Source organism: Phoca vitulina, unplaced genomic scaffold, assembly GCF_004348235.1.
Source record: "Phoca vitulina isolate PV1807 unplaced genomic scaffold, GSC_HSeal_1.0 scaffold2, whole genome shotgun sequence".
Taxonomy (NCBI): Eukaryota; Metazoa; Chordata; class Mammalia; order Carnivora; family Phocidae; genus Phoca; species Phoca vitulina.
In genome coordinates this window covers 53,997,030-54,022,162 of record NW_022589705.1, presented here as the reverse complement: position 1 = coordinate 54,022,162, position 25,133 = coordinate 53,997,030, and the positions used below count along the sequence as shown (strand labels likewise).

Genomic DNA, 25,133 nt, shown 5'->3' with positions numbered 1-25,133 from the left:
GACTCCTGTCATGAGAAGACCTGCCATTATCCTGTCTGAGTGTACCTTTCTTCCCACTATCATTTAATTTCTACATATTGTCATCAGTAATATTTGATAAGTGGATTAAAAAAAAAAGAATCCTCTAAAAGAGCAAGTTAATCCCCTTTCTTTCAGTAGTGGAACATTTGTCCAGTGAATTTTGTAATAGAATTTGTCACGTCAAATTGATAAAGTAGAGTTGTTCTTATTAAAGTCGTACATATGTATGTATATCTGTGTATATGTGTCTGTATGTAAGTATATTTATGTGTGTATGTATCTGTGTGGTCTGTGTATCTACATATATGTGTATTTGTTTATATGTGAGTGGTATAAAGTGAGTGTGAGACTATATGTGTACGTGTGTATGTGTCTGAGGGTACATGTGTTTGCATGATTTGTGTGTCTATATCTCCATGTGACTATATTTGTGTCTGTGGGTGTATGTCTGTGCACCCTATTGTAGCTTCGTTTGCATTTGTGTATGTCTGTTTACGGATGTGTGGGATATGGTATGAGTTTGTGCGTGTATGTCTGTATGTGTCTGTGTGCTCTGTGTATAGTGTGGATAGATGTCTACATGTGCGTTTGTACAATTATGTGCATGTGCTTGTGCTTCTGTGTGTGAGTCTGTGGGGATGTGTTGTGTGGCTGTATGTGTACATGTGTTTGCATGCGTGCGTGGTGAGGGCAGGGAGGAGAACAAAGCAACCAAAATTCTGTTTTAGACATTGTGCAAATTGGGAAAAGTGGACCTCTCTGGTGAGGCAGAGCAGCTTCACAGGCAGAGTTTGGCTAGCAGAGTGGAGACTGGATTTCAGCCCCCGCTAGCCCCCTCATCTGGCATCTTGGAGAAAAGAACAACTTGGCAGGGAAGGGAGACATTTCGGAAGGCCCAGAAGTTCATTCCGTCTCTCCTTCACCTTATAGGAAGCTTCCCATAGACTCTACTCTGAAAACTACCCAAACCATTGCTCTCTAATGCTTTCCAAATGACATGATTCTAGAGAAATTCATGGCACACTTCCTCCAATTGAAGTCCACATACTGAACAGGCTCCAGGGGCCTCCATCTTTGACTCGGCCCCTGAAGTCATGAGCACGCTGCCTCCAGCAGGCTGCCTCTCACCTCTCTTTTGGCCTTGTCATCATCTCATGGCCCTGGACTCTCTTCTTCCACCTGTTGCCTTGTTGCAGAAAAACACTGGTGGGGGTTTAGGGTTGCACATTGTTGTCATGGCTCGTCACATAGTTTGCACTTTTATTAAAATGACTCATGGCCAAGAGGCTGTGGGGTTGTGATCAGGTGGTGTTAGGGGAGAAAGATACAGATGGTGTGGAACTGGTTTCAATGGCAAGTGAGGTCTTGGAACTGGGAAGTGGGTGAGCAGCTCAACCCCAGAGGGGAAAATTGGGGCTGTGGGTTGAAACCAGTGAGATTACTAGGACTTGCTTCATCGGAGGCCTTTAGATCCAGCATGAGCTTCTCTGCCCACTTTAGCTCCTCAGCAGAAACTCCCTCTTTGGCAGCTTGACATGTGGTCTTGTGATTGATGACCTTGGGAAAGTTGTTTCACGGTTGTGAGCCTTCCCTTCTTCAGCAGCAATCCCTACCCCCACATGTGGGAGTAGGGGAGGAGTCACTGAGACTGCATGAGGAGGTACAGAACACAGCACTCAGCAGAAAGTTAATGCAATCTTTCCTCTCCCCTCGTACTCCATACCCCCTCTTCTTCTCACCGGCCTTGGGGTGCCCACAGCACTTCACCTGTGCTTTTATGATAGCAGCAGCTCTGGCCTAGCACTTAGCAAGGGCTCAGTATTCAGTCAATGTTTGCTGAGTGAAGAGAGGAAGGCAGGCAGCCCGAGGACAGGTAATAAGTAGGCAGTAAATAATAAAGTAAGTTGGAGCATTCTCCTACCTTTGGAAATGAGCTACTGGCATCCTTCAGAGATGAGGGCTGAACAAACTCGTGATTTTGTGTATAAAATATGGCTCTAGGTGTTGGTCAGAGTGGAGAGCTCAGCAGGCCCTTCTAGAAAGTGCTTTCCCCTTATTGACCATCTGTTTGGGCTCCAATGAACTGTTACAGTTATTTGCCTCCTGAGATGACGGTGTAGATTTGGAAAAAAGAGAGTGTGTATACAGTGGCACCTATTCCTGCCAGAGGATCAAGTTTAAGGGAGGTTTAAAGGAGTCTAAGTTGAAAAAGAAAGAAAGGAAGAAAGACCAGAGAAAACAAGTTTCATTAGCAGTGAGGGACCCAGTTGGCAGGCAAGGGCTGTCACTGCCACAATTATATTCTAATTATATACCTGCTCTTGCGGCGCACTGTGCTGGTTGCTAAGGCTGTAAAGTAGAAGGCATGGTTCTTGCCTTCCAGAGGCTTCTAATCTATGGAATGGAAATGGATGGAAGACTGAGCACTGTGGAGCACTTACTACCTGTTAACACTGGGACACATGTTTTAGGGTATATCTCAAGAAGTCAATATTATTATTCTGCAAGGAAACTAAAATACAGAGAGGCTAAGAAACTTCTTGTAGGTCACCCAGCAAACACGCGGAACTGGGAGAAGAGCCCAGGTCTGTCTGGCTCTAGCGGCCTATGCTGCTCCCAGGACTGTGAGCAAGGACATCAGGGTAAACCTGTAAAAAAGAGAATTCACTCTACAAGGTGTCCTAGGTTCAGTGCCACATGAGCAATAGATAATGATGTTTGCAGGGGTCTAGAAGAGATGTATTGAGGCCTCAAATAGAGGTGGCAACTTGGCAGAGGAATAGGCCCTCCAGTAGATGCTGAAGACAGAATATGAACCCAATAAGAGAAGAAGGGAGGGGGCGGCTTTCAAGGCGGAAGGAGGCAGAGCATGTGCAAAGGTGGAAGGTAGGAAAAAGTTCGCCTTCTGGATTTGTGGAGTACTGGAGAGAGCACAGCCTGCTCCAAACTTAGTAATAGCCTTAGGCCAGCCACCTGATCTCCCTGAGCCTCAGTTTCCCTATCTGTATAATGGTTGTGAGAATAGCCACTTCATAGGATTGTTGAAGACCTGAGATTATGTATGTAAATCACCTCTTTCCTCAAAATCATCAGTCTAAGTTAGACCTTAATCTAAATCAGTTCCTTCTGTCATAGTATCTTATTTCCCTTTCTACTTGCAATTGAGTCAATTATATATCTGCATGCTATTTATTGAATGTTTGTTTCATGACTGTAAGTTCTGTGAGGGTAGCGACAACATCTGTCCTCCTCAATACCATTTCTTTAGTGCCTAGAACAGTAGGCACTCAATAAACCTTCGTTAAATGAATGGATACATGAATGTATGAATGAATAAATGAATTCATAAGTAAATGAATAACTACATCTATTTCTGTGCTGTGACTCTAAGAATCTCAGGGAAAATTTGTCTTTCCTCTGGTGAGGGGGCGGGTTGCTAATGGAAGGAAAAGCCTTCAGAGAATGCCATTAGAGAGTCACAAGACCTCCACGAGTCATCAGAAGGAGCCCCAGGTCTCCTGTGTGCGACCTGGTGCTCTACATAACTGTCTCTGAGCAGGAAGGAAATTACACAAACTTCCGGTTCAGCTGGTTCCAGGGTTTCACAACCCATTTCTTTCTGTCTTGCTTAAATCCATGGTGCTGCTTTTTCCATTGTGACTTGTGATGCGCCTAGTGCACAATGACTCTGCATGATCCCCATGTTGCCGGGCAATAATTCGGAGGGGTGTCTAGACTTTCCAATAATCAAGCCTTCTGATCCAGTGCAACACAATAACCCCTAATGCAGAGTTGGAGAGGAGTAAAGGGGATATAAGCACATGCACTAATAATTACTAGGCATTTGATACATTCTATGAAATCCATGATAGAAGAATAAGGACAGGGACCTGAAGGATACAGAGAAGGATATCTGGCTTGGCCTGAGGTGAAGCAGTATACACACGGTTGGATAATATTTACAGCTTTTGAAATATGATTATGCATATCACCTCATCTTAGTCTCACTGCAGCCATGGAGAAGGGGGACATATGGATAACATTTGTATTGTTACTTGTTCCTCACACAGGGAAACTGAGGCAACTAGAGGTGGTACAGAATATAGATCTGGTTTCACCAGCAGATATAAACTCACTGCCCAGTCTCATAACTCTCAGTTTAGGGATCTTCTTTTGGGCCACACTGTCATGCACCACCCTTTACACTGGTCAACAGTGTGGGGGTGTCTGCAATGTCGCAATCCCCCACCTTCTGGAATGTAGTTCCAATGCACTTTTGTGATGGAACATCAATATCAAAAAAATCGGGGGCCACATTACCCCTTTGTCTGCTTTAGTAAATAAAATTTTTTTAAAACGTAGTCACACCCACACATTTACTATCATCTATGGCTGTTTTTGCACTACGGAGGTAGAGTTGAGTGGTTGAAACAGAAAAGGTATGACTCACGACGTCTAAAATATTTAATATTTGATCCCATACAGAAAAAGTCTGCCACTCCCTAGAATAAATGAATGGAATGGAAGTAGATAGAAAAAAAATGGACTCATTCTTTCATAATAAGCAGTGGGTCATAACTGAAACTGAGAATGAGAATTAGTCTCAGAATCAAACCTCTGTCACTTGGCTGGATGACCTTGAACAAATTACTGATACTCTCTGGGCATCTATCACCTTACAGAGTTGCTGTAGGATTTGTACCAGGTAAGGTGTATGTGTCAGTTATGATTAGGTTTGGCCCCATGTGACACAGAATGAAGGGTCTTGCATAAGACAGCAGCTTATTTCTTTCATGTGGAAGTGAGCAGTGGGTGTTGGTCTGGTGGGGCATGGTGTCAGCAACCCCAGCCTTCTCACCCTGTTGCTTTGCTGTGCATGGCTTTTATTCCTGAGGTTCTCTCATGGTCCAAAATAGCTATTGGAGCTCTAGCCACAGTGCCATGATTGGTATTACTACTAATGAGTGTATGATGATAAGAGGAAACAAACCAAAAATCAAATACAAGAAGCCCAGAAAGAGCCATACAAAAAGTCTGGACAACAAATCCACATTAATTCAAGTCTAGCCAAAATGAGACCTCCTGCCATAGCTCAGGAGGCAACAAGTGTGTTTTGTGTATTCTATTCCCAGGGTACACTGAGGAAGATCTAGAAGCCATGTGGTCCATGTATTCAGCATCTAACACTTTACAAAGTATTTCCATAACTATTGTTTTATTTGCTTTTCACAGTACTCTAGAAAGGTTAAGATGAACAGGTCTTAATATTATTATTCCTATTGTACCCTGTAATTCAACCAGGTGTTAAGTCATCAGATCCCAGTACCTCCTATCTTCCCAAAGAGTCCGTGGTTAGATCTTTGGATATTTGTTGGAAATGAAAGGGGAGCAGTTCTCCTGTAGAAGAAAGAAAATGACCCCCAAACAGGACCCCTAGCAGATGTAGCTAATCACATGGCCTCACCCTCACTGAGTCAGTACCCTCACCTATATGACGAAGATAAGAGCATCTATTGATTTGGGGGGTTGTTGACTGTAATGAACATGGCAAATAGGCCAGTTCAGTGAGATCACTGCTATTACCTAGGCTTACCTCTTACATTTGCTGTGTCCTTGGAAACTCACTTCCCTTTACTGGGCCTCAGTTTACTTTCCTAGGAAAGCAAAGTGTTTGGATTCAGCGACTTGCTAAACTACCTTCCAAATCTCCAGTCCCATCAGCCTGGGAACCTGCCTTTTCAAGGGAAAACAGCTCAGATTGGAGCCCAGGTTGGAACTCTCCCTCTGGTTCCCTAGTAGCTCGCTGTGTGTTTCAGAACAAGCTAAAAACGCTTCTGACTCTTCGCATCTGTAAATAGGGACAGATTACTATGTAGTTTACAGGAAAGGCAAGCATCGCGAGGATTAAATGAGGTGGGTGTGTCCACGGCTCACAGATTGTAACTTGGGCAAAGCAGGACCTATCTGCTCTGTAGATGTGAAGACTGTGACACCACTTCAGGGGGCTGGCCACAGGAATAGACAGATAAATTCATGTAAAGTATCAGGAACAAGACCTGGCACAAAGTAAGCATTCGGTAATTATTGTTATTATTATTATTATTAATTTCATCCGCCTACAACAGTCCTGGCATTCAGTAAATGGTCGAGAAGTGGTTTTAGGGGACACACTCGACACACACACGCAACAGAGGCTGCGGAGAGTTTGCGTGGGTCAGCTCTGTGCCTTTAAAAGTCCAAGAGGTGGGAGGAGCCGCGGGGAGGCTGCTGTCCACGCCCCCAGGCAGCCGAGCCCGGTCTCAGGCGACGGGGGCGGGCGCGCGGGCCAATCTCCGGAGCGGTTCAAAGGGCCAATCAGGGCGCGTTTTACAGGGGCTGCGCCCGGCGGGGGCGGGGCCGGGGGCGGGGCGCAGCCGCAGCCGCCCCCGGGGACCGCCCCACGCTGTGCGGTGCACCTCGGTGCGGCAACCTGCAGAGCCCCGCTAGCTAAAATGTAATTTCAGATTGGACAAGTAAGTGACCCTCCTCCCAGTCCCACGTGTGCAGCAGGGGCTTTTGCAGGCACGCAGGCTCGTAGCGCCCACGTTCTCCAACCCGAGAGCGCACCCGGCCCAAGCCTCCCTCCCCTTTCCTGCAGTCGCCGCCTCTTCCTCCTCGTCGTCCTACTCTGGCAGCTAAAGTCTCGTGCCAGGCCAGCGTCGGCCCCCGGGACGATGTAGAGTTCCCTGTGTACTCTCCTGGGTGAGGCGTCCGGCCACTCAACGGAAGGGTCGGCCTTTACTGCATCCCCAAGGCTTCCTATGAGATGTCGGGAACCCGGGGTCCTCTGCCATCCCTGACCAGTTAACTGTGTTCACTCCAGCTTCCCGTCCCCCCATCCTTTCCCCTGGACCCTTACTTTAGGGTATTTTTCCCAGGCCGTTTTGAGCTTTTAATAAAAATCTGGCTACCTAAGAGACTTATAAAAGCCAGTGCTGCTTGTAACTTTAAACGCTTTCAGCAGCTTGTGATAATGTTTGAGGTGCATTTAGTTTAGATGGTATAATGCTGTTTGGTTACAGTTTTCCTGGGTAGGAAAGGCCTAGGGTTATCTTTCCATTTTAATTCACTTCCCTTCTTTTAAGGATGGACAAGATGCAAAATGGTGAATTCCCTAATCATTGGCTATTTTCCACTAAAGCACTTCTCCTGTCTTAACTAATTTCGTCCCTAAATTAAAGGGTCAGTCATTACCAAGATACGGAAGAACATTAGGTTAATTTTTAAAATAGGAGATCTGGAGGGAGGAAGTGATTACACTTTTGAATTGCAAATCAGAAAGAAGGCATGTCTTCTCTTAAGTTTGTGGCTGTTACACAGATGGTACAGTTTTGCTTTGTTTTGCTTGCTTTTCTCCTTTTTTTAATGATCCACCAAATGTATATCCTGATTTTTTTTTTCTTTTTACTTTTTATGTTGCCAGCTGGGTCTTGCAGCCTTCTGACCGCCTCCTGGTCTTCTGGGAGTCTCCTGTTAATGAGGCCCTCTGCCTGGCTCTTGATCTGATGATCACTGGCCTGGCTCTTGGAGGGATCAGCTGAGGAGGACCTGCATGTGGGCGGCCCAGAGGACTGTTGATTAAGGATGATGGGGGAACAGACCAGAGAGGGTGAGAAGGGCCTGGAGATTGATTTTGAGGGGCAGGGAGCTTGGGAGCCTCCCTTGCTGGATTTGAAAATCAAAACATGTGTATTGGGAGAAGGGAATAACCCCGAGGGTGGAGATCTGTGTCTTTCTGGATGAAATTAAGAAGTTTACTAGGGGGAGACTGGGCCTTCTTCCAGGCTGTGTTAATTTTTGCTGTGGGCCTTGTCTTTTCCTGGAATCTGGTTCCCTTTCCCTAACCTTTCACTTAGTTCAAATCACAGTCAATTACCAGCTGGTTTTGAAAACAGTTTGAAGTAATGAATCTTGCCCAGCCAGAGTGGGGACCCCTGGCCTCCTGCCAGGGGATTTGAAATAATTATTTTACCAGAATGTACTACAGAGATCATTTAGCCTCACCTGCCCATCTCTTTATGAGAAGAAATACAGGATCAACCCAGGTGGTGGTGTAAGGGGTCATCCAAACCAGGTCTTTCGTTCATTCATTTGTTCACTAACCTTGTGGCACGTATTCTGGACTTGGTACTGTGGTAGGCTCTGGGAAAGTAAAGATGAACAAGACTTGGTCTCCACTCTTAGTCTTTCACTCAAGTCTGCTTCTGTCTAGTCTGACGAGAGAGCTTATACGATACCAAGATGAGTGCTGTGGCAAGGTATGTGGGAAATTCTCAGGAATTGGGAGAAGGGCAAATGGCCCAATGTGGGGTTTTGTGGAAGACTTCTCAGAGGAGATAATACCCTGAGCAGAATTTCACAGCCTCAGTATGAGTGGGCTGGGAAATGACAAAAGGGAAGGGGATTATTTGACTTGTGAACAGCATGTGCAAAACTATATAACCTGGCACATTGTTGACTAGTGTGGCTGGACAGGATAGGGTGAGATGGGAAATCACCAGAAAGGACGCTGGGGAAGGTGAAAAGGCCAGACCAGGGAGCATCAGGTGAGTCATAGGTAAGGGAGTTTGAAATCTCCAGAGCAATCAGGAGCTGTCTGAAGTGACACGGATTTGTGTTTTAGAAAGTTAATTCTGGCCGCAGGATGGAGAGGGAATTGGCGAGGTGAAGACTGGAGAGAGGCTTTTATAATACGGGTGAGAGATGGGTTAGGGTAATATTTCTGGAACTGGAGGGAGATGAGAATACAGTTGACCCTAGAATACGGGTTTGAATGCAGGTCCACTTATATATGGATTTTTTTTACAGAATTGGTTTATTCCTTAAATATTTGATGGAATTCACCTATGAAGTCATCTAGGCCAGGAGTTTATTTTTATTTTTTTGTGACGAGGGAGGACTCAATTGATTTAATAATATAAGACTATTCAGATCATCTGTTTCTTCTTGAGTGAGGTTTGATAGTTCCTGTATGTTAAGGAATTTGTACCTACCTAAACTGCTCATAATCCCTCATTATCATTTTAATATCTATAGAATCTGTTGTGATTTCATCTCCCTCATTCCTAATATAGATAACCCTAATATTGTTATCTTTTCTCTTTATTTTCCTAATCATTCTGCCCAGAAATTTATTAATTTTATTGGACTTCTCAAAAAACTTTTGGTTTTATTTATTTTCTGTATTTTTTAACTTACTGATTTCTCCTCTGAAATTTATTATTTCCTTTCTTCTGCTAACTTTGGGTTCCTTTTACTCTTTTTTTTTTTAAAGATTTTATTTATATATTTGACAGAGAGAGACACAGCAAGAGAGGGAACACAAGCAGGGGGAGTGGGAGAGGGAGAAGCAGGCTTCCCGCTGAGCCAGGAGCCCGATGTGGGGCTCGATCCCAGGGCCCTGGGATCATGACCTGAGCCGAAGGCAGATGCTCAACAACTGAGCCACGCAGGCGCCCCTCCTTTTACTCTTCTCTTTCTAATTTCTTAAGGTGGACAATTAAGATTATTTATTTGAGATGACTTTTCTAATAGGCATTTGATGCTATAAATTTACTGCTTCAAGTGCATCCTACAACTTTTGCTATATGTTTATTTTCATTCAGTTAAAATACTTTCTATTTTTTTTAAATGTCTTCTTTGATCCATGTGTTAGGTAGAAGTGTGTTATTCAGTTTCAAATATTTGAGGACTTTGCACTCATCTTTTTATTATTGATTTATAATTTAATTCTGTTGTGGTCACAGAAGGTACTTTGGTATGATTTGAATCCTTTTATCTTCTTGAAACTTGTTTTATGACCCAGAATGTGGTCTGTCTTGGTAAATGTTTGATGTGTACTTGAAAAGAATGTGTGTTCTGCTCTTGTTGGGTAGAGTGCTTTTTACATATCAATTATGTCAACTTTATTGACTACCGTACATTACATCCTTGCTGATTTTGTGTTTACTTACTGTATCAGTTATTGAGAGAATGGTATTAGAATCTCTAAGGATAATTGTGGATATATGCATTTCTCTTTGCAGTTCTAACAGATTTTGCTTTATGTATTCTGATGCACTGTTATTAGGTGTGTTAATATTTAGGATTGTTAGGTTATCTTGGTGAATCATCCCCTTTATTATTTCTTAATTTCTGATAATATTCTTCGCTCTGAAATCTACTTAGTCATTATACCTGGTACTATTTTTGCTCTGAAATCTACTTAGTATGATAATGATTTAGTTTCTTTTGAATGCTGTTTAATGGCATACCTTTTTTGTCTTTTTACTTTTAACCTATGTGTTTCTTATGTTTAAAGTGGGTTTCTTGTGGGCATCATATAGTTAGACTGGGTATCTAACTAAGGCCTGATAAGCTCTGTGTTTTAATTGGGGGTATTTAGACTATATTTAATATAATTATTCATATGGTTTGTTTTAAGTACACCATCTAGCTTTTTTTTTTTCTTTTCTATTTGTTCCATCTGTTCTTTGTTCTTTTTATTCTCTTTTTCTGCCTTTTTTTGGATTAGTTTTTTCATAATTTCATTTTTTCCTCCTTTATTGGCTTATTAGGCATAACTGTTTCTTTTGGTATTATTTTAATGGTTGCTTTAGGGTTTATGGTATACATCTTTAATTTATCAGAGTCAACTTTCAAGTGGGATTATACCACTTAACATATAATATAGGAACCCTATAACAGTATGTTTATAATTCTTGCCTCCTAGCCTTTGTGCTACTGTTGTTTTATGTTGTACGTTTTACTTATACATAAGTTTAAGTGGTTATTATTTTAGTTTTAAGAAGTCAGTTATCTTTTTAAGACATTCAAGTAATTTTTAATTTATGTGCCCACATAGTTACCCTTGTGCTCCTCATTCCATTTTATAGATCCAGATTTCCATGTGCTGTCATTTTCCCCTCCGCTTCTTGTGGTGCAGTTCTGCTGGCGATGCATTTTTTTCATCTTTTCTTTGTCTGAATTAGTCTTTATTAAAGCTTCAGTTTTGAAAGTTTTTTTTTCACAAGGTACAGAATTTTAGGTACGAAGTTTTTTCTTTAAGTATTTCAAAAATCTTACTCTACTGTCTCATAGTTTACATTATTATTTCTGATGGGAAATCTGTTGTCCTTCTCATATTTTTCTTTCTTTTGTGCATATTGTCACCTCCTCTCCCCCTAAGTACTTTTAAGATTTTCTTTATCATTGGTTTTGAGCAGTTTGAATCTGATGTTTCTTGGGTTAGTTTTCTTCATACTTCTTGTGCTTGGGGTTCATTGATATTCTTGAATCTGTGGGTTTATAGTTTTCATCAAATTTGGAAGATTTGTGCCCATTATATTTTCAAATATTGCTCCTGACCCCTTCTTTGTTCTTTCCTTCAGGGATTCCCGTTTCACATATATTATGCTACTTGAAGTTTTTCCACAGCTCACTCATGCTATGTTTATTTTTTAAAAATCTTTTTTCTCTCTTTGTTAGTGGATAGTGTCTGTTACTGTTTTTTAAAGGTCACTAATCCTTTCTTCTGTATTGTCCAATCCTATACAGTCAGTTTTTCATTGCAGACATCTTAGTTGTCATTTTTAGCATTTCAGCCTGAGTCTTGTTTATCTTCCATGTCTGGACTTCCAAGTTCAGTCTCTTCTCTAGCTTTCTGAACATATGAAATTCAGGTATCATAGCTGTTTTAGTATCTGTGTCTACTAATTCTATCAAATGTGTCAATTCTAGGTCAGTGCCCATTGATTTTTCTCATTTTGGATAGACTTTTCCTGCATCTTTGTGTGCCTGGTAGATTTTGATTGAATAGCAGACATTGTGTATTTTATCTTGTTTGGTGCTAGATATTTTTGTAATTTTATAAATACACTTGAACTTTGTTCTGGGGCATGTGTGAGGTATTAGGAAACCATTGGATTCTCTTGAGTCTTGCTTTCAGCTTTGTTAGGTGGGACCAGGGCTCATTCTTCTTCACTGCTGAGGTAAAACCCTTCTGTGTACTGTACCCAGTGCCCTATCAATGACAAGGTTTTCCACTATGGCTGGTGTGAACAGGCACTATTCATGGCGCTGTGTGAAGTCCACTGATTGTTCACTCTGGGAGCTTCTGGCTCAGATGGTTTCCTCACATGCATACAGTGGTTGGTACTTTACTGAATACTTGAGGAGGGGAATTCTCCCTCTGTGCAACTCTCTCCTTTCTTGTACTATGCCCCAAGAAATCTAACCTCCTGTTTTCCGCAAACTCTTGACTCTTGTCTCCTCTACTTAGGGAGACTGCAGGGCTTGGCCTGATTTCCGCTTCCTGTGCCATGGTCCCACGCATTAAGCTTGAGCCAATTCAGGACACTTCTTTTTTCCCCCACCTTGCTGGGATCGCTGTACTTTGTTGCTTAATGTCCAGTGTCGTGAGAACCCTTGTTTCCTATATTTTGTTTGTTTGTTTTTTTAAGTTGTTTTTGGTGGGAGGGTAAATATGGTTCCTGCATTCCATCTTGGCTAGTAGTAGAGGTATTCAACTGGAATTTCTGAAGAAAATTTAAAGAAGGGACTATTTGAGGGTGTGAGGAAGGGATTTTGAAGTATTCAGGCATCAGTAATAATGGGACCACTTACTTCCCGAGGCCTGAAAGGGCACAGTGCAGGAGGTAGATCAAAAGGAAACAAGAAACCCTCCAATTAGGATAATTTTCAGTAACAGAACTATTTAGAGAGATGAGGAGAGATGAGGGCCACCTGAATCATCCCTAGGGCTAATAACAATAGGATTGGTCTATCCTTCTATTTAAAGGGGCAAGGTGAGGAATGGTTACCAGAACCCCAAAGAAGTAACTATGTGCAGAAAGCTGCCTTGAGAAGATTCATTACCTTAGTTCAAGAGATGCAGGTAGTTCATTTCATCTCTCAACAAAGGGAGTCCTGACCTTTCTCTCCTTCCTCCTTGAAGCTAGTGCTCTCCATTGGCCAAACCCAACTAGAGGGCAGAGGATTGGAGTGCCTGGAGATCCATACTATAGTCCCCAGGACACAGGGTAGGCAGAAAAGGATTTGAGTATATAGTGTAGGAGTAGGGGGAAGCTGAGAATAACTGCAAGGAGTCATGATAACCTCTCGATGCCTGGCTAAGTAGCACGGTGGTTGGTGGTGCCACTCACTGAGAGAGAGGAGAGAAGGAATAGTATGTCTGGGAGAAGTAGGTTTGACATGTGAGGGAGAAATGATGAGATTTCCTTCCCAAACTAGGCATACTTTTCCCAGGAGACTCCTGTAACACCCCCCCCTCCCCCATCATCTTAAATTATTGAGGAGGCCCTTATCAACATGCAGGAAGCAGAGTTCAAACAGCAGGTACATACACAGTGATGTATGTGTGGGGTGGGTTTAGGGAGAATAGGGAAATGAGGTAGAAATCATTCAGGCTCAATGTATTACCAGTCCCTTGGCCATCTGGCTTTGGGCCTCTGGTTGCAGACCAGCCTGACAGCTGAGTAGCTTGCATTCTGCTCAACTGGCCACAGGATGGAGAGTTTAAAAAAGGACTCAGTTACTGGTGGATTGTGGGGGACGAAGGCTGAGAGGAAGACGCTCTATAAAATTAAGAGTGATTTCAACAGACCAATCTCGGTGTAGTTCACCAAATTCTGGGATTGTAGAGTTTCTGGCCAACTCTGATGTTCGAATGAGGCTACTGTTAGAATGTTTAGAAGTATCGTGTGGCTTGGAGGACGGGGCATAGGATTGAAGTCCCTCTCTGGTTTTTACTGGCTCTGTGACGGCGGTCAAGTAACCCAAGTGCACAGAACCTTAGTTACCCTATTGCTAACTGTGGAACCCTCTAGGGTTGTTGGGAGGATTAGCAAGCCAGTGTCCTAAGTCACTGGTACCAGGCCTGGAACAGAGTAAGCACTCCTAAGAAATTTATTGATCCAAGATGAGGCTTGGCTCAAAATACATTCAGGAAACATTTGGATTCATGTGAAGATACATACTGATAAAACACAGGTCACACTAATTTTAAGGACCTAGGAAGAGAAGACTAGGGTACTTGATGAGGGCTCCCTCAGAACCCTCCATCGTAGACAGTTTGTGAAGATATCCGAGCAACTTTTCCCTTTTCTCCTGAACAAATTACTCTGATATTAGTGTCAGAGATTGGATATTGGGCTGAATGGGCCACTGATTTGTCCCAGTATATGTTGCATCCGGGGGGTTCTCCAGGCAGGTAAAGACCTCTTAGTCCACTTACCTCAGCTCCCCACAGTGTCAGATGGAAACATGAGTGTCTGAAGATCATTCTTGTGAAATGTATCAAGTGTGCCTCATCCCTTTTATTTTAGAAAAAGCCAGGGCATGGGGGAGCGGTTATAGGAACCGAAAATCTATAGCATGGAGGAAAGAAGACCAATAGGTCACAAGAATCATCTCAAAGCATTTGAAGGGCTAGCTCACCTAAAAGGGATTAGGTGGTTTGGATGAGCCTGTGGGACGAGGCGTGGAGGGTGGGAGCCATGCAAAGCAGAGCTCCACTCAGTGTTAGGAAAATCTTTCTTCTTCTTATTAAAGTAATAGCTGCTCATTGTGAAAACGCTAGCAGGGGAGCGAGGAATTTAGAGATTGCCCTCCAAGTTTCCACGACCTTTCTTTTGGGAAGCAGGAGTTTGTGTGTTCTTCCTGAATCTCGTCTGTTAGGTCTATATAGGGTGCATTGGCTGTTCAGCTGTAGCATGGGTCAGGATTGCCTGAGGGCTTCTGTGGCCCTGGCCTTGGAGCTGCGCTCCCAGAGTCTCGGAATCAGTAGATCTGGGCTGGAGCCTGAGAATTTGTATTTCTGATGCCTTCCTTGGCCATGCTGATGTTGTTCTGCTGGAGACCACAGTTTGAGAACCACCGATAGTCTTCTTTAAAAAAAAAAAAAATAGCACAAATGGGGTCATACTGGCATTTTGAAGAACTTGCTGTTTTATTTAATAACATATCATTAGCGTTTTTCTTTAGCTCCTTCTCTTTGGTTTTAATAGCTCCTTGTGTATACGTTTTAGCAAGTCCCCGTTAATAAACAGTTAGTTTGTTTCCAGAGTTTTTATAAGTGTGCTCTTGCCTTCACAAAAACATGTTGTAGTGTACATTTTTTATATCTCTCTTTTGCCAATCCATAAATTCTTAGAAGTTAAACTGTTGGGTAAAAAGGGTCGATTTTTAAAAATGGACAGATTGTTCTAGACAAGGCTGAGCCCATTATTCTATCACTAAAAGTGTATGAAACTGCCTATTTCCCCACACTCTTGCCAAAACTGGGTAGAGTTTTGCCTGGAGAACCGCCTGGATGCAACATATACTGGGACAAATCAGGGGCCCATTCAGCCCAATATCCAATCTCTGACACTAATATCAGAATTTCAATTTTTGCCGACTTGTTACATGTAAAATTATATTGTTTTATATTGCATTTCCTCCATTATTTATGAGGCTAAAGGTTCATATGTATTCATTGTATTTCTTTTTCTGTGAACTGCAAGTTTGTATTCTTTGCATTACAGGAAGAGGGAACAGTATGAACAAAGGTGCCAAACCTTCATTTGAGGGACTGCTAACAGTTCCTAGGGTTTGAGTATAGGGGGTTGAGATTGGGGGGAAGGGGAGTAGGGGGGTGAGGTTAGGGAGGAAGGCAGGAGCCAGAGTTTTGAGGTCCTTGGGCTTATTTTGGGCAGAAGCAGCATTGCTGTAGTCAGCAATTTGAGCTTGTCCTGTAGCTCTTGGTAATTTCGACAGGGCCTGTTTGTGAAAGGCACCGTCCAGTTCCCCAAGTGTAAAGTTTAATCTTCAAATAACTCGTTCTTTATGCCTTTCACCTTGGACCTTAAATCCACTTGGTCATGCTTCATAAATAGGTAAACACAAGAAGAGGCCAAAGACCTCAGCCAGCTTCTGGCTGAGCCTGGTCTCTGAGGAAGGAGTTTTGGGAGATTGTGTGGGGAAGGGATTTTGTTGTTCTAGCTAATACTGTCCTGAGCCTTTCCTGAGTTTGCTGACATCTGACAGCAGTCACTGAGGTTGGTGGGTTCTTATGTTGTTTTCATTTGAGTGATTTTTCTCAGAAAAGCCATGGATTCCAGCCAATATGCTAATGATAACGGCCTTGCTTTGAAGGTCTGGTTAGTTCTGTAGAAAATCATTTCATAGTTAATTATGTCAGCAAATCAACAGCAGCCTCTTGGAGAAGAAAGTGACAGAGGGAGAGAAACTACACATGTATTTAAATTATTCAGAACTCAGAGGTCAGGAATTCATGTTCCAAAAAGAAGAGTCCATGTCATAATAAATCCCTAAGTGTGTGTGCAGTTTTCCCTGTTACGGGCTTAGCTTGGTAATTGGCATATGGGGGTTAAAATATTATAACTTTGCATTTAGAAGCAGGACACCAGCCCTCACTGTCTTTCTTCCTTTTTTTGCTATTTTTCTGCTTCCAGGGTCCTGGCATGGGAGGGTGAGACCATTGGATTTATACTCTGGCTTTTAGTGAACTCAGTGTGAATTGGATTTGTAGAAGATAAACTGACTCCGATGAGACCCCTTGTCTGAGGTGTCTCTCTATCTTCCTTCTCCCCTCCATATATGTGCCTCATCAAGGAGGGAGATTGTCCTGGGGGAGGAGCAGGGAGCCTCACACAGAAGAGAGGCTTGCTAATAGTGCTTCTGGAACTCTCCAGGGGCAGAGTCCTTAGAGACTTTTTTTTTTTTTTAAGATTTTATTTATTTGACAGAGAGAGACAGTGAGAGAGGGAACACAAGCAGGGGGAGTGGGAGAGGGAGAAGCAGGCTTCCCGCGGAGCAGGGAGCCCGATGCGGGGCTCGATCCCAGGACCCTGGGATCACGACCTGAGCCGAAGGCAGTTGCTTAACGACTGAGCCACCCAAGCGCCCCGAGACTTTTCATTTTAAAAGGTATTTGACTATTTTATACATTAAACATCTTCCCCTCCCCCACAACCCAGTACTTCCCCTGTTACTGTCTTAAGCTACACTGTGCCTATCAGCAGGTCCAAGGAAGTAGCAGGCAGAACATCCTCCATTAATATCTAATGTTTCTTCCAGTAGCATGCATAGTGACATAAAGTAGTCTTAATGAATCAGAGCAGGGAGAAGCCATTTCTAATGATTGAGTGTCCAAGAAGGTTTCGTAGGATAAACACACTTGGAAAGGCATTCTGAGTTTGCCCAGGATAAAGGCCACTTGGTTCATATGGAAAGCCAAGTCACTTCAGGGACAGTAGTAGCAAGAACCCTGCTCTGGCTTAGACAAACCTGGATTAAATACAGCCTCCTTCCTCTCCTGGCTCTGTGACCATCAACTGGAGATTGATCTCACAGATCTCCCATCTGTAAATGGGAGAAACGGCACGTGCGTCGATGGGTGTTATAAATGGGGCATCCCTTCTCCCTTTCTCTGCAAAGAGAAAAGCTAGGTAGGGCATTATAAGGAGCTTGGGAGGCATTATAACAAATAAGGAGTTGCTTTACGGGATCACAAGGATTGAAAAGAAGAGGGATCCAGCAGTGTCGTACAGAGGGGGATGTGGGAGATGCAAAGTTTCATCTGCTCTTAAGGCACTGTTGTTGGAGTTTGGGGATGTCTTCTCATGAGTCAGGTTTTCCACCCATGATTTCTTGAGGACCTGTGCTGTGCATTTGTCCTCAACATGGTTGGATTTTGTATTTGTGTCAGCTGTTGTGCCTTGCCTTTGCGGCTGGTGGAGGGTGGTGGTTTTGGCTAACAGCCAGAACTGGCTTCGTTTTGATTCTGTGGCTGCCACATTGTGAGGCAGGTGTGGGGGTTTGGTGAGTTCTGACTTCTCTGCCTTTTGGAATCCAACTTTGCATTAACAGAACAGCCAGCCTTTCTACTGTTAATACTATACGCCTCCTTGAATCACCTCGTGCTTATATTTGAAAATGGCCTGATAGACAAGATCCTCAGCATCCTGAAAAATGTACGGAGTTTCTGATCTAGTGGTTGGAACAGTGACGAGAACAGTCAACTGGTACTTCCTTTCCCAGCCATCATCTCTGCATTCTGTGGAGAAGGGCGGTGTTGGAATAGGACACTTGGCCGAGAGTGTGGCTGGGATGCTGGTGGCAGCACGAAGCCACTTTACTGCCATATGTAGGTCGCTAGGTGCGTTCGGTTTAGCTTAAAGTACAAAAACTAGGAATAACTTGAGTTGTCACCACTTGATTTGCAAAAATCAGATTCTTACATTAAATTGTCAACCCTAAAATCAGAGCTCCTATATTTTTTAGCTTCCTATTCCTACTGTCCCGGCACAGAGAAAGCACTTAACATTTGCTTAGTTTCCTGGAATTTGCGATGTTAGATACAGGAGAACATCCAGGTCTAGACTACGTATGTTGCAGGTGTCCAGAGGCGATTTGGTGTTGGAAGGGACATAATGCCCTAATAATTGCTGCTGTTTACGGAGCACGTACCGTACATCAGGTGTTATGCTAATCAATTATATAATCTCAGTTAATCAAAAAACACTTAGGACACTGGAGCGGTAGGAGATAGCTTTTCACGTTAAGAGGAAAAGTAACTGTGAGCGACCTGTACTGTTTTCTCCCCTGTGTATTCTTGGTAAAACCAATAGACAACCAGTTATTATTGCCAGATTAGCTCTTTACTTCCCATCCCAAGCTTTCTTGCCATCTTACATACAGCGTGTGTGATTTGTTTAAAGTGCTATTTAGTTCTTTCTGTTAGAAGACTGGAGAGGACAGGCGTACTCATTGCTTATCTTTTTCTTTCCAACCTTACCAACTGTCTGCTTGCAGTATGACTAACTAAATAAATTGTGTGGGACTCTTGTACCTGAGCTCCCAGCAAAGTCCAAAGATCAAAGTCGAAAGAAGATACTGAGTTCCCTCTCCAGTCCCTGGGACACTGTTTCTGCGCACACTGTCACCTAATTGGTCCTGAAGGAGTGGCTTTTTAAGAAATAGGACTGAAGGTAAGCTCACCCACTCTAGAGGATTGTAGTCTTAGGAAACAGTATTATTGCTATTAAGTTATGTAGGGGAAAAGAAGGAAGGAAAAATACAAGAACAACCCCCAAATGGTGGGTTTTCAGCACAGTAGTTGTAGCATTGACCCCCCTTCTTAGAATTACTGAAATAGTTTTGCAAAGAACAGCCTCCCAAGTCCATGCCCCTCTTCATTTTTCATGCTGCATTTGAGCAACTTACATGTTTGGTGAAGAATCAGCCGTGAACTCTGTGGTTTCCTGTGGTACATTACTAATAATATTTATATAAGCTATTACTTAATGAACCGTATAAATATTTATCATAGGAATAGTATTTTGATTCATGAATAGGGGCTAAAAATGAGTCCCGTCTGATGTGGGAAACAAAGGCAGAAGAAAAAATATTTCCTTACTAACCTACAGCCCACTGACAAGTCCTTCAAACAGGCAGAGTGACCTTCCTCTAGGGACTCAGCTGCCTTGATGTTAATACTTTGCTAAGGGCAAGAGGCAATCTGAACCCAGCCCTAGGATCCTGTAAGTCTACTTTAACATAAAAAAATTCCTTTGGAAACTTCCTTTATCTCTACCTCTCAAGATACATGTTGGCAATCATCCTCCAAGCATGTGACCCACCAATATACATCTGAAGGGTCTCATGCCTGAGGTTTACTAAACAATAATGAATGACCTTTCCAAACAACAGCTAGCCCCTTCTGGATCTTGGAAACCTTGTTTCCAAAATACCTGGGAGGCTTGCGTTATCCCTAACCCCCTCCCAACTTGAAAGTATATAATGGGCCACTCCTCATGACCCCAGTGCGGCTTTCTGCCCATGGGTCCCATCCCATGGTGCTTTGATAAAATGATCTTTTTGCACCAAAGACCTCTCAAGAATTCTTTCTTGGCCGTAGGCCTTGAACCCTAACGTCTTTCCTACATCACGGTCCATGCTGGGGGCTTGGATGGGAGGCTGTTTCTGCCCTTTGAAGGATCTTGCAGACTGAGAAGTTAGGTGGCCCAGGACTCATGTCCAGCACAGCTTGAATTTTTCTCTATTATTTTCTTTCTCGTGGTCCCCACAGTCCATGTCCTCATTTCTGTCTGCCTGTCACCGTCCCCATAGCCCTAACAGTAATTTCTCTTTTTAGAGTATTCATCTTTGCCTAAACAGAATGAGATAGAACCAAAGTTCTGACCCTCACCATTCACAAATTGGGCTTTGCAGCCTTTCCAACTTAGCCTCGAATCTCGAATCCCAGCTTCTCAGGTTCTGCGCTGTGTGACCTTAAACAGCTTTATTGCTGAGAACCTCAGTCTCCTTAACTGGAAAATGGGCTCATACCGCCTACCTCACAGGGTTGTTGCAGGGAGTAGATGCAATCACAAAATCATGTGCGTGATTTGCAGAGCAGAGCTTAATTGCTAGTCTTTGCTACATTTGTTGTTGATAATTGTTACCGAAGAAGTTAACAAAGAATTCTGTTTTCAGTTTTAGGTTGGTGTTGTGGAGGGAGCCCTACACTTGCCACAGAGGCTGGGGTTCAAGGCTCGGTGTTGCCCTTTACTGTGTGTGCCTGGGGCGAATTTCCCCATCCCCCTGAAGTATAAGATGGTGATAGGTTTACAAACTTGGTTGAGTTTCATTTGGAAGAGATTAAGGCATGTGTGCAAGTGCCAGACACACAGACGGATCCTACTCCTTATTACTATTTTTTTTCTTAGATTAGAAAATGGAATGTTTTCTATTTTGCAGTTATTTTATTTGTTGAGGAGAAGGGGAACTGGATACAGTTTGGAGCCCAGGACACAGCAGAGTACTTGTGACCGAGGAACAAAGGGCACTGAGGGGAAGACAAGGGATCTGAGCTGCAGAAAATTCTGTGGCAGGGTTTTTAAAACTCTCAGGGTCAAGTTTCAGGGAAGCCGCCCAAGGGCTTGAACTTACTTCCCTGCTTTCACGGTCCAGGTGTGGAAACAATCACAAAGAGATCACTGAAACCTATAGTAATGGGAAACATGGTGAACCTGAAATATTTAATTAGGATCTATTTCTTAGAAAAACATGAACTGGGAGGTGTGCGTGACCAGTGCTGGGAGGTATGGTGCCCTGGTCCCCATGGGTTTGACTGTCCCTGACTGATGCCTTGGTTAACGTGGTCTAGAAATGGGTGGTTTGTCAGAGAGAGGCAGCCTGGCATTGGGGAAGGGTCAGGCTCCTGAGGTGGGCGGCTTGAGTTGGGAGGTAGCCAATCTTAGACAAAGGAGGCATGGTCCTTGGCAGATAGGCATTTAATAAATGGAGGAGAATCAGGCAGTAGAGCACCCTGAGAATGGTTGGGGACTTTGGGGCCAGAGGGAATGGGATGGCTGTCAACTCTATTCCTTACTAGTTATATGACCTACAGGAGCAAGCTACTTTACCTGTCTGGGACTCAATTTTCCTCATCAGTGAAATGGGGATGATATTTTTCTGAATTATCTTCAAGAGTTGAGGTCAGGATTAAAAGTGATATGGCAGTAGAAGCAAGCTGTTGAACAGAGCATTGGAGACACAGTAAACATAGTACCTTTTATTATTCCCTAAGGATAGGTTTTAAAGGGATGCACAGAGTCACAAAGACTCGAGTTCCTGCTCTGTGCCAGGCACCGGGTTGGCACAGGGGCTAGCTGTGATCCCAGCAACAATGGAGTTAATAGTAAAGCTCCACTCCTCGTATGAGGTAGGGGCTTTCCTGAAGGGTGGCCTCTTTCCTGTTTAGTGAAGACGTGGATCCAAAACTGGGGTAAGCCCTGGGTCAGCTGCAGAGTAGAAATCTGCCTCTAGATTTTATTGGAAATAAATTGGACGTCTGGGTGGTGGGTGATAAGGTGTTGCGCTCCCTGCCAAGGAAGATAGAGTCAGAAGTGAGGAACCCAGGCTTGAGGAGCTGGGCCAGCCCCCTAGGAGAATCTGTCTTGTCACTGGGACTAAGCAGGAGTGGGGAGAGGCCTGGGTGATGGCTGGTCAGTTTGGGTACGCCAGAACGTTTGTAGAGACTCTTCACTTCCTACTTACTTCCTTGTTTCTCTTAGAATAGTCCTGGAGAGTTCTAGCCAAGGGCAGAGGATTGTTGGCATGCTAGGATCAGTGTTAGGAGCAGCACCTCTGGGCCTTCACGCTGGAGACAGTGAGATGCTAGAAGAGGGAATTCCAAGTGAAGAAGATGTGAGTGTGGGAGGCTGAGCAGCTGCTTGGTCAGTCTTCCTCCTATTTGCACATAAAGAATGTTGAGGAAGCTCTGACCCAGTGCACTGTCCTATTGGGTCCTTTAAGGTATCCTCAGCTCTTAGCAGGGTGCCTGGTGCCTGGCACAATCTGCGTTTCTTTGAATGTCAATCATGGATTTGCGAGATGCATTGTTATTTCATATACCACTAAGAATAAGAAAGACAATGTTACCAATTAATTGTAAGATGCCATTGATTGTGGGATTCACTGATTTCAGAGGCAAAATGTGAAAAAAATGAGTGTCCTAGAATTAATAAAATGTGGTTGTAGGCATCCAATAAATATTTGTTAATTGGATGAATGAAGCATACAGAGATTAGAATCAAAGCAAAACACTAGTACCCATAAGTACAAAATTAGGAATTCAAACTATTAAAGCATGAACCTTTTCATCCTTGTTTTCTATTGATTTCACCAAGCTAGTTGTTCATTCAGTACACATTTATTGAAAATTGATTCTATCTCAGACACTGATAGGAGCTAGGGATGCAGAAATCACTAAGTTCCTTTGTTTTTCAGGTTCAGGCCAGTAAGGGAGTCAGACCTGGAACCAAAAATAAATCACATTTCAGAATGATTAGGATTTAAAAGAAAGTAGGGGGTTGCCTGGGTGGCTCAGTTGGTTAAGCGACTGCCTTTGGCTCAGGTCATGATCCTGGAGTCCCGGGATTGAATCCTATATCGGGCTCCCTGCTCGGCAGGGAGTCTGCTTCTCCCTCTGACCCTCCCCCCTCTCAAGCTCCGTCTCTGTCATTCTCTCATTCTCTCTCTCAAATAAATAAATAAAAATCTTTAAAAAAATAAAAATAAAAGAAAGCAGGGACGCGGTACTCTCCTGGCACCAAGGGACGGAGAAAGGCAAGGAAGTCTTTCCTGGAGGGGAGATGGTTGAATTGGAACTGAAAATGTAAGTCCGTGGGCACCAGTCACACAAGACAGGAAGGGGTTAGGAAGGGAAGGGCAAATACAACGCAGTGGGGCAGATGCACCTGAGAACCTGCGAGGAGTCTCAGGACGTTTGGAATTTCGTGTAAGAACGGGCAGGATTGTGTTTGACGACGAGGATGACCGCAAACAGAGGGAAGCTCCTGGTGGGCCTGGGATGCCATGCCCGGGGCATCAGGCTGTATTGTAGCCATCCTGAGTCCCGAGAAAGGACCCAGCAGGGGGATGGCTCTGGGGAGGCGGGGAGCGCGGGGCTGGACCCATCCTTGTTTCACACGGAGCAGCTCTACTTTGACTTGTTTTATTTAAATTTTCTGTGAGTCATGGCTTGAAGAAAACGAAGGAATGCGTAGTTTGACAACTGGTGCTGTGGGTCCTGTGTAGCTCCTGAAACCTTGGAAGCGAGGGAGGCAGGATGATTGTATAAAGTGCAGAGGCTGGAGCCCAGCTGAAGGTAGCACACGTGCTCACCGTGGCCTCCCTGCTTCCCTCTCCACCTGCCTGGGAGCCTGTAAGCCAAAGGGAGCAAACCCCGTTGGGGAATCATTGTGAATAAGTCAGAAGCAATCACTTTTAATGAAGCTGTTTTTGACTGGGATAAATATCCAGGAAGCAGTAACTGAACATCTGTGGGCTGGCTTCATTTTAGAATCCCCAAGTGTGACTTTGCCAAGGAAACATTACCTTTTTTGCAGTGGAAGGGCTCAGACCGCTTTCTCGGTGGAAATGAGACTCGGGGTGCTAAGACTGCCCCAAGCTCACCTGGGGAGTTGTAGCCTGTTCACCGGTGTGCTTGTCTTGGGGGCTTGTTCTTACTCAGTGAAAGGCTGATCTGGGAAATGAAAGCCTCTGTGAGATTTCTGTGTCATGTGGGCTAATCTGACCAGAGGGACTTAGAGCGGCAGTGAAGGCCAAGGAATTCCTGAGTGTTCTCTGGTCCGATTTCCTTGTAACTCACAAGGGGTCTGTAAAGAAAACAGATTGTCTAACAAATTCCTGATCCTGTCTCCCGCGAGGCTCCTTCCCCATTGCCAGTCACTTCATGACTCGGCTGCAGTATATTTGCCTCTTCTCCAAAATGACCCCGAAAGCTGTTAAGAACGAACTGGAAGGGCCTGGGATTGGCAGTGCACGGAGGGGAGACCGTGGGTCCAGGCTGCTCGTGAGTGATGCCGCCACATCTCTTCACTTCTTCGAGACCTGTTTCCCCGTCAGTACAATGTGCATCATGTACACTTAACTCTTCTTACGTACGTGGACCTAGCTGTAAGAGAAAAGTCATGTATCTCTTGGAGTCTCCCCCTGATTACCTGTAAAGTAGAGATTTAAGTATACTCTCCTTCTAGAGTCCCAGTGAAGAATAGAGGGGGTGCATGTACTTTTCACCATGTTTGGCATGTAATAGGTACTTAGTAGATCTTTTGGAATGAACGGTTGACAGGGTAGGTAAGGTAGATGAGTACTTTGTAGTACTGTGGCCACTGTCCTCCTGATTCATATTCAGTGAGAATAAATACGTGTCTGTTACTTCTAGATTGGCTGGATTCCACAGCCCCATATTTACCTGAATAGCACTTTTCACCCAGTATCACGACTTTGCTTAAATTATTATGCAACTCGCAACTGCTGAACATCTGACTTCCTTCTAAGAATGGAAACTCCACGTCTGAGGCCTTCCCTGTCTTGTTTACCCACCACCTAGCTCAGTGTGCCCATTAGCGTACTGTTAGCACTCAGCCTTTCTGTTGGGTAGAATAAGTAAATGGCCACCAGTTGGTCAGCTGCACCCCTTTTATTTCCACTTGAAGGTGTTTTGTGCCTGATTTTGCAGACCCACTTGGTCTTTATGT

At 43.8% G+C, this 25,133-nt stretch overlaps 1 protein-coding gene across 10 annotated transcripts in view; it reads left to right on the top strand.

Annotated features, from left to right (window-relative positions):
• The first annotated feature begins 6,446 nt into the window (after nucleotides 1-6,446).
• FGGY (FGGY carbohydrate kinase domain containing) overlaps nucleotides 6,447-25,133 on the top strand; it is a 427,695-nt gene continuing 409,008 nt past the window's right edge. For 5 of the 10 annotated variants that reach the window (XR_004302223.1, XM_032427768.1, XM_032427744.1 and 2 more), the window contains exons 1-2: nucleotides 6,447-6,533; nucleotides 7,484-7,669. Coding sequence is in view for 4 of the 10 variants with exons in the window: in XM_032427744.1 (XP_032283635.1) it covers nucleotides 7,645-7,669 (25 nt within the window). In the remaining 6 variants the exon portion in view is untranslated. Of the gene's footprint in view, nucleotides 6,534-6,582; nucleotides 6,763-7,483; nucleotides 7,670-18,253; nucleotides 19,053-25,133 lie in introns of those variants that run through there. The other 5 variants (XM_032427784.1, XM_032427733.1, XM_032427717.1 and 2 more) reach the window with 4 other exon arrangements.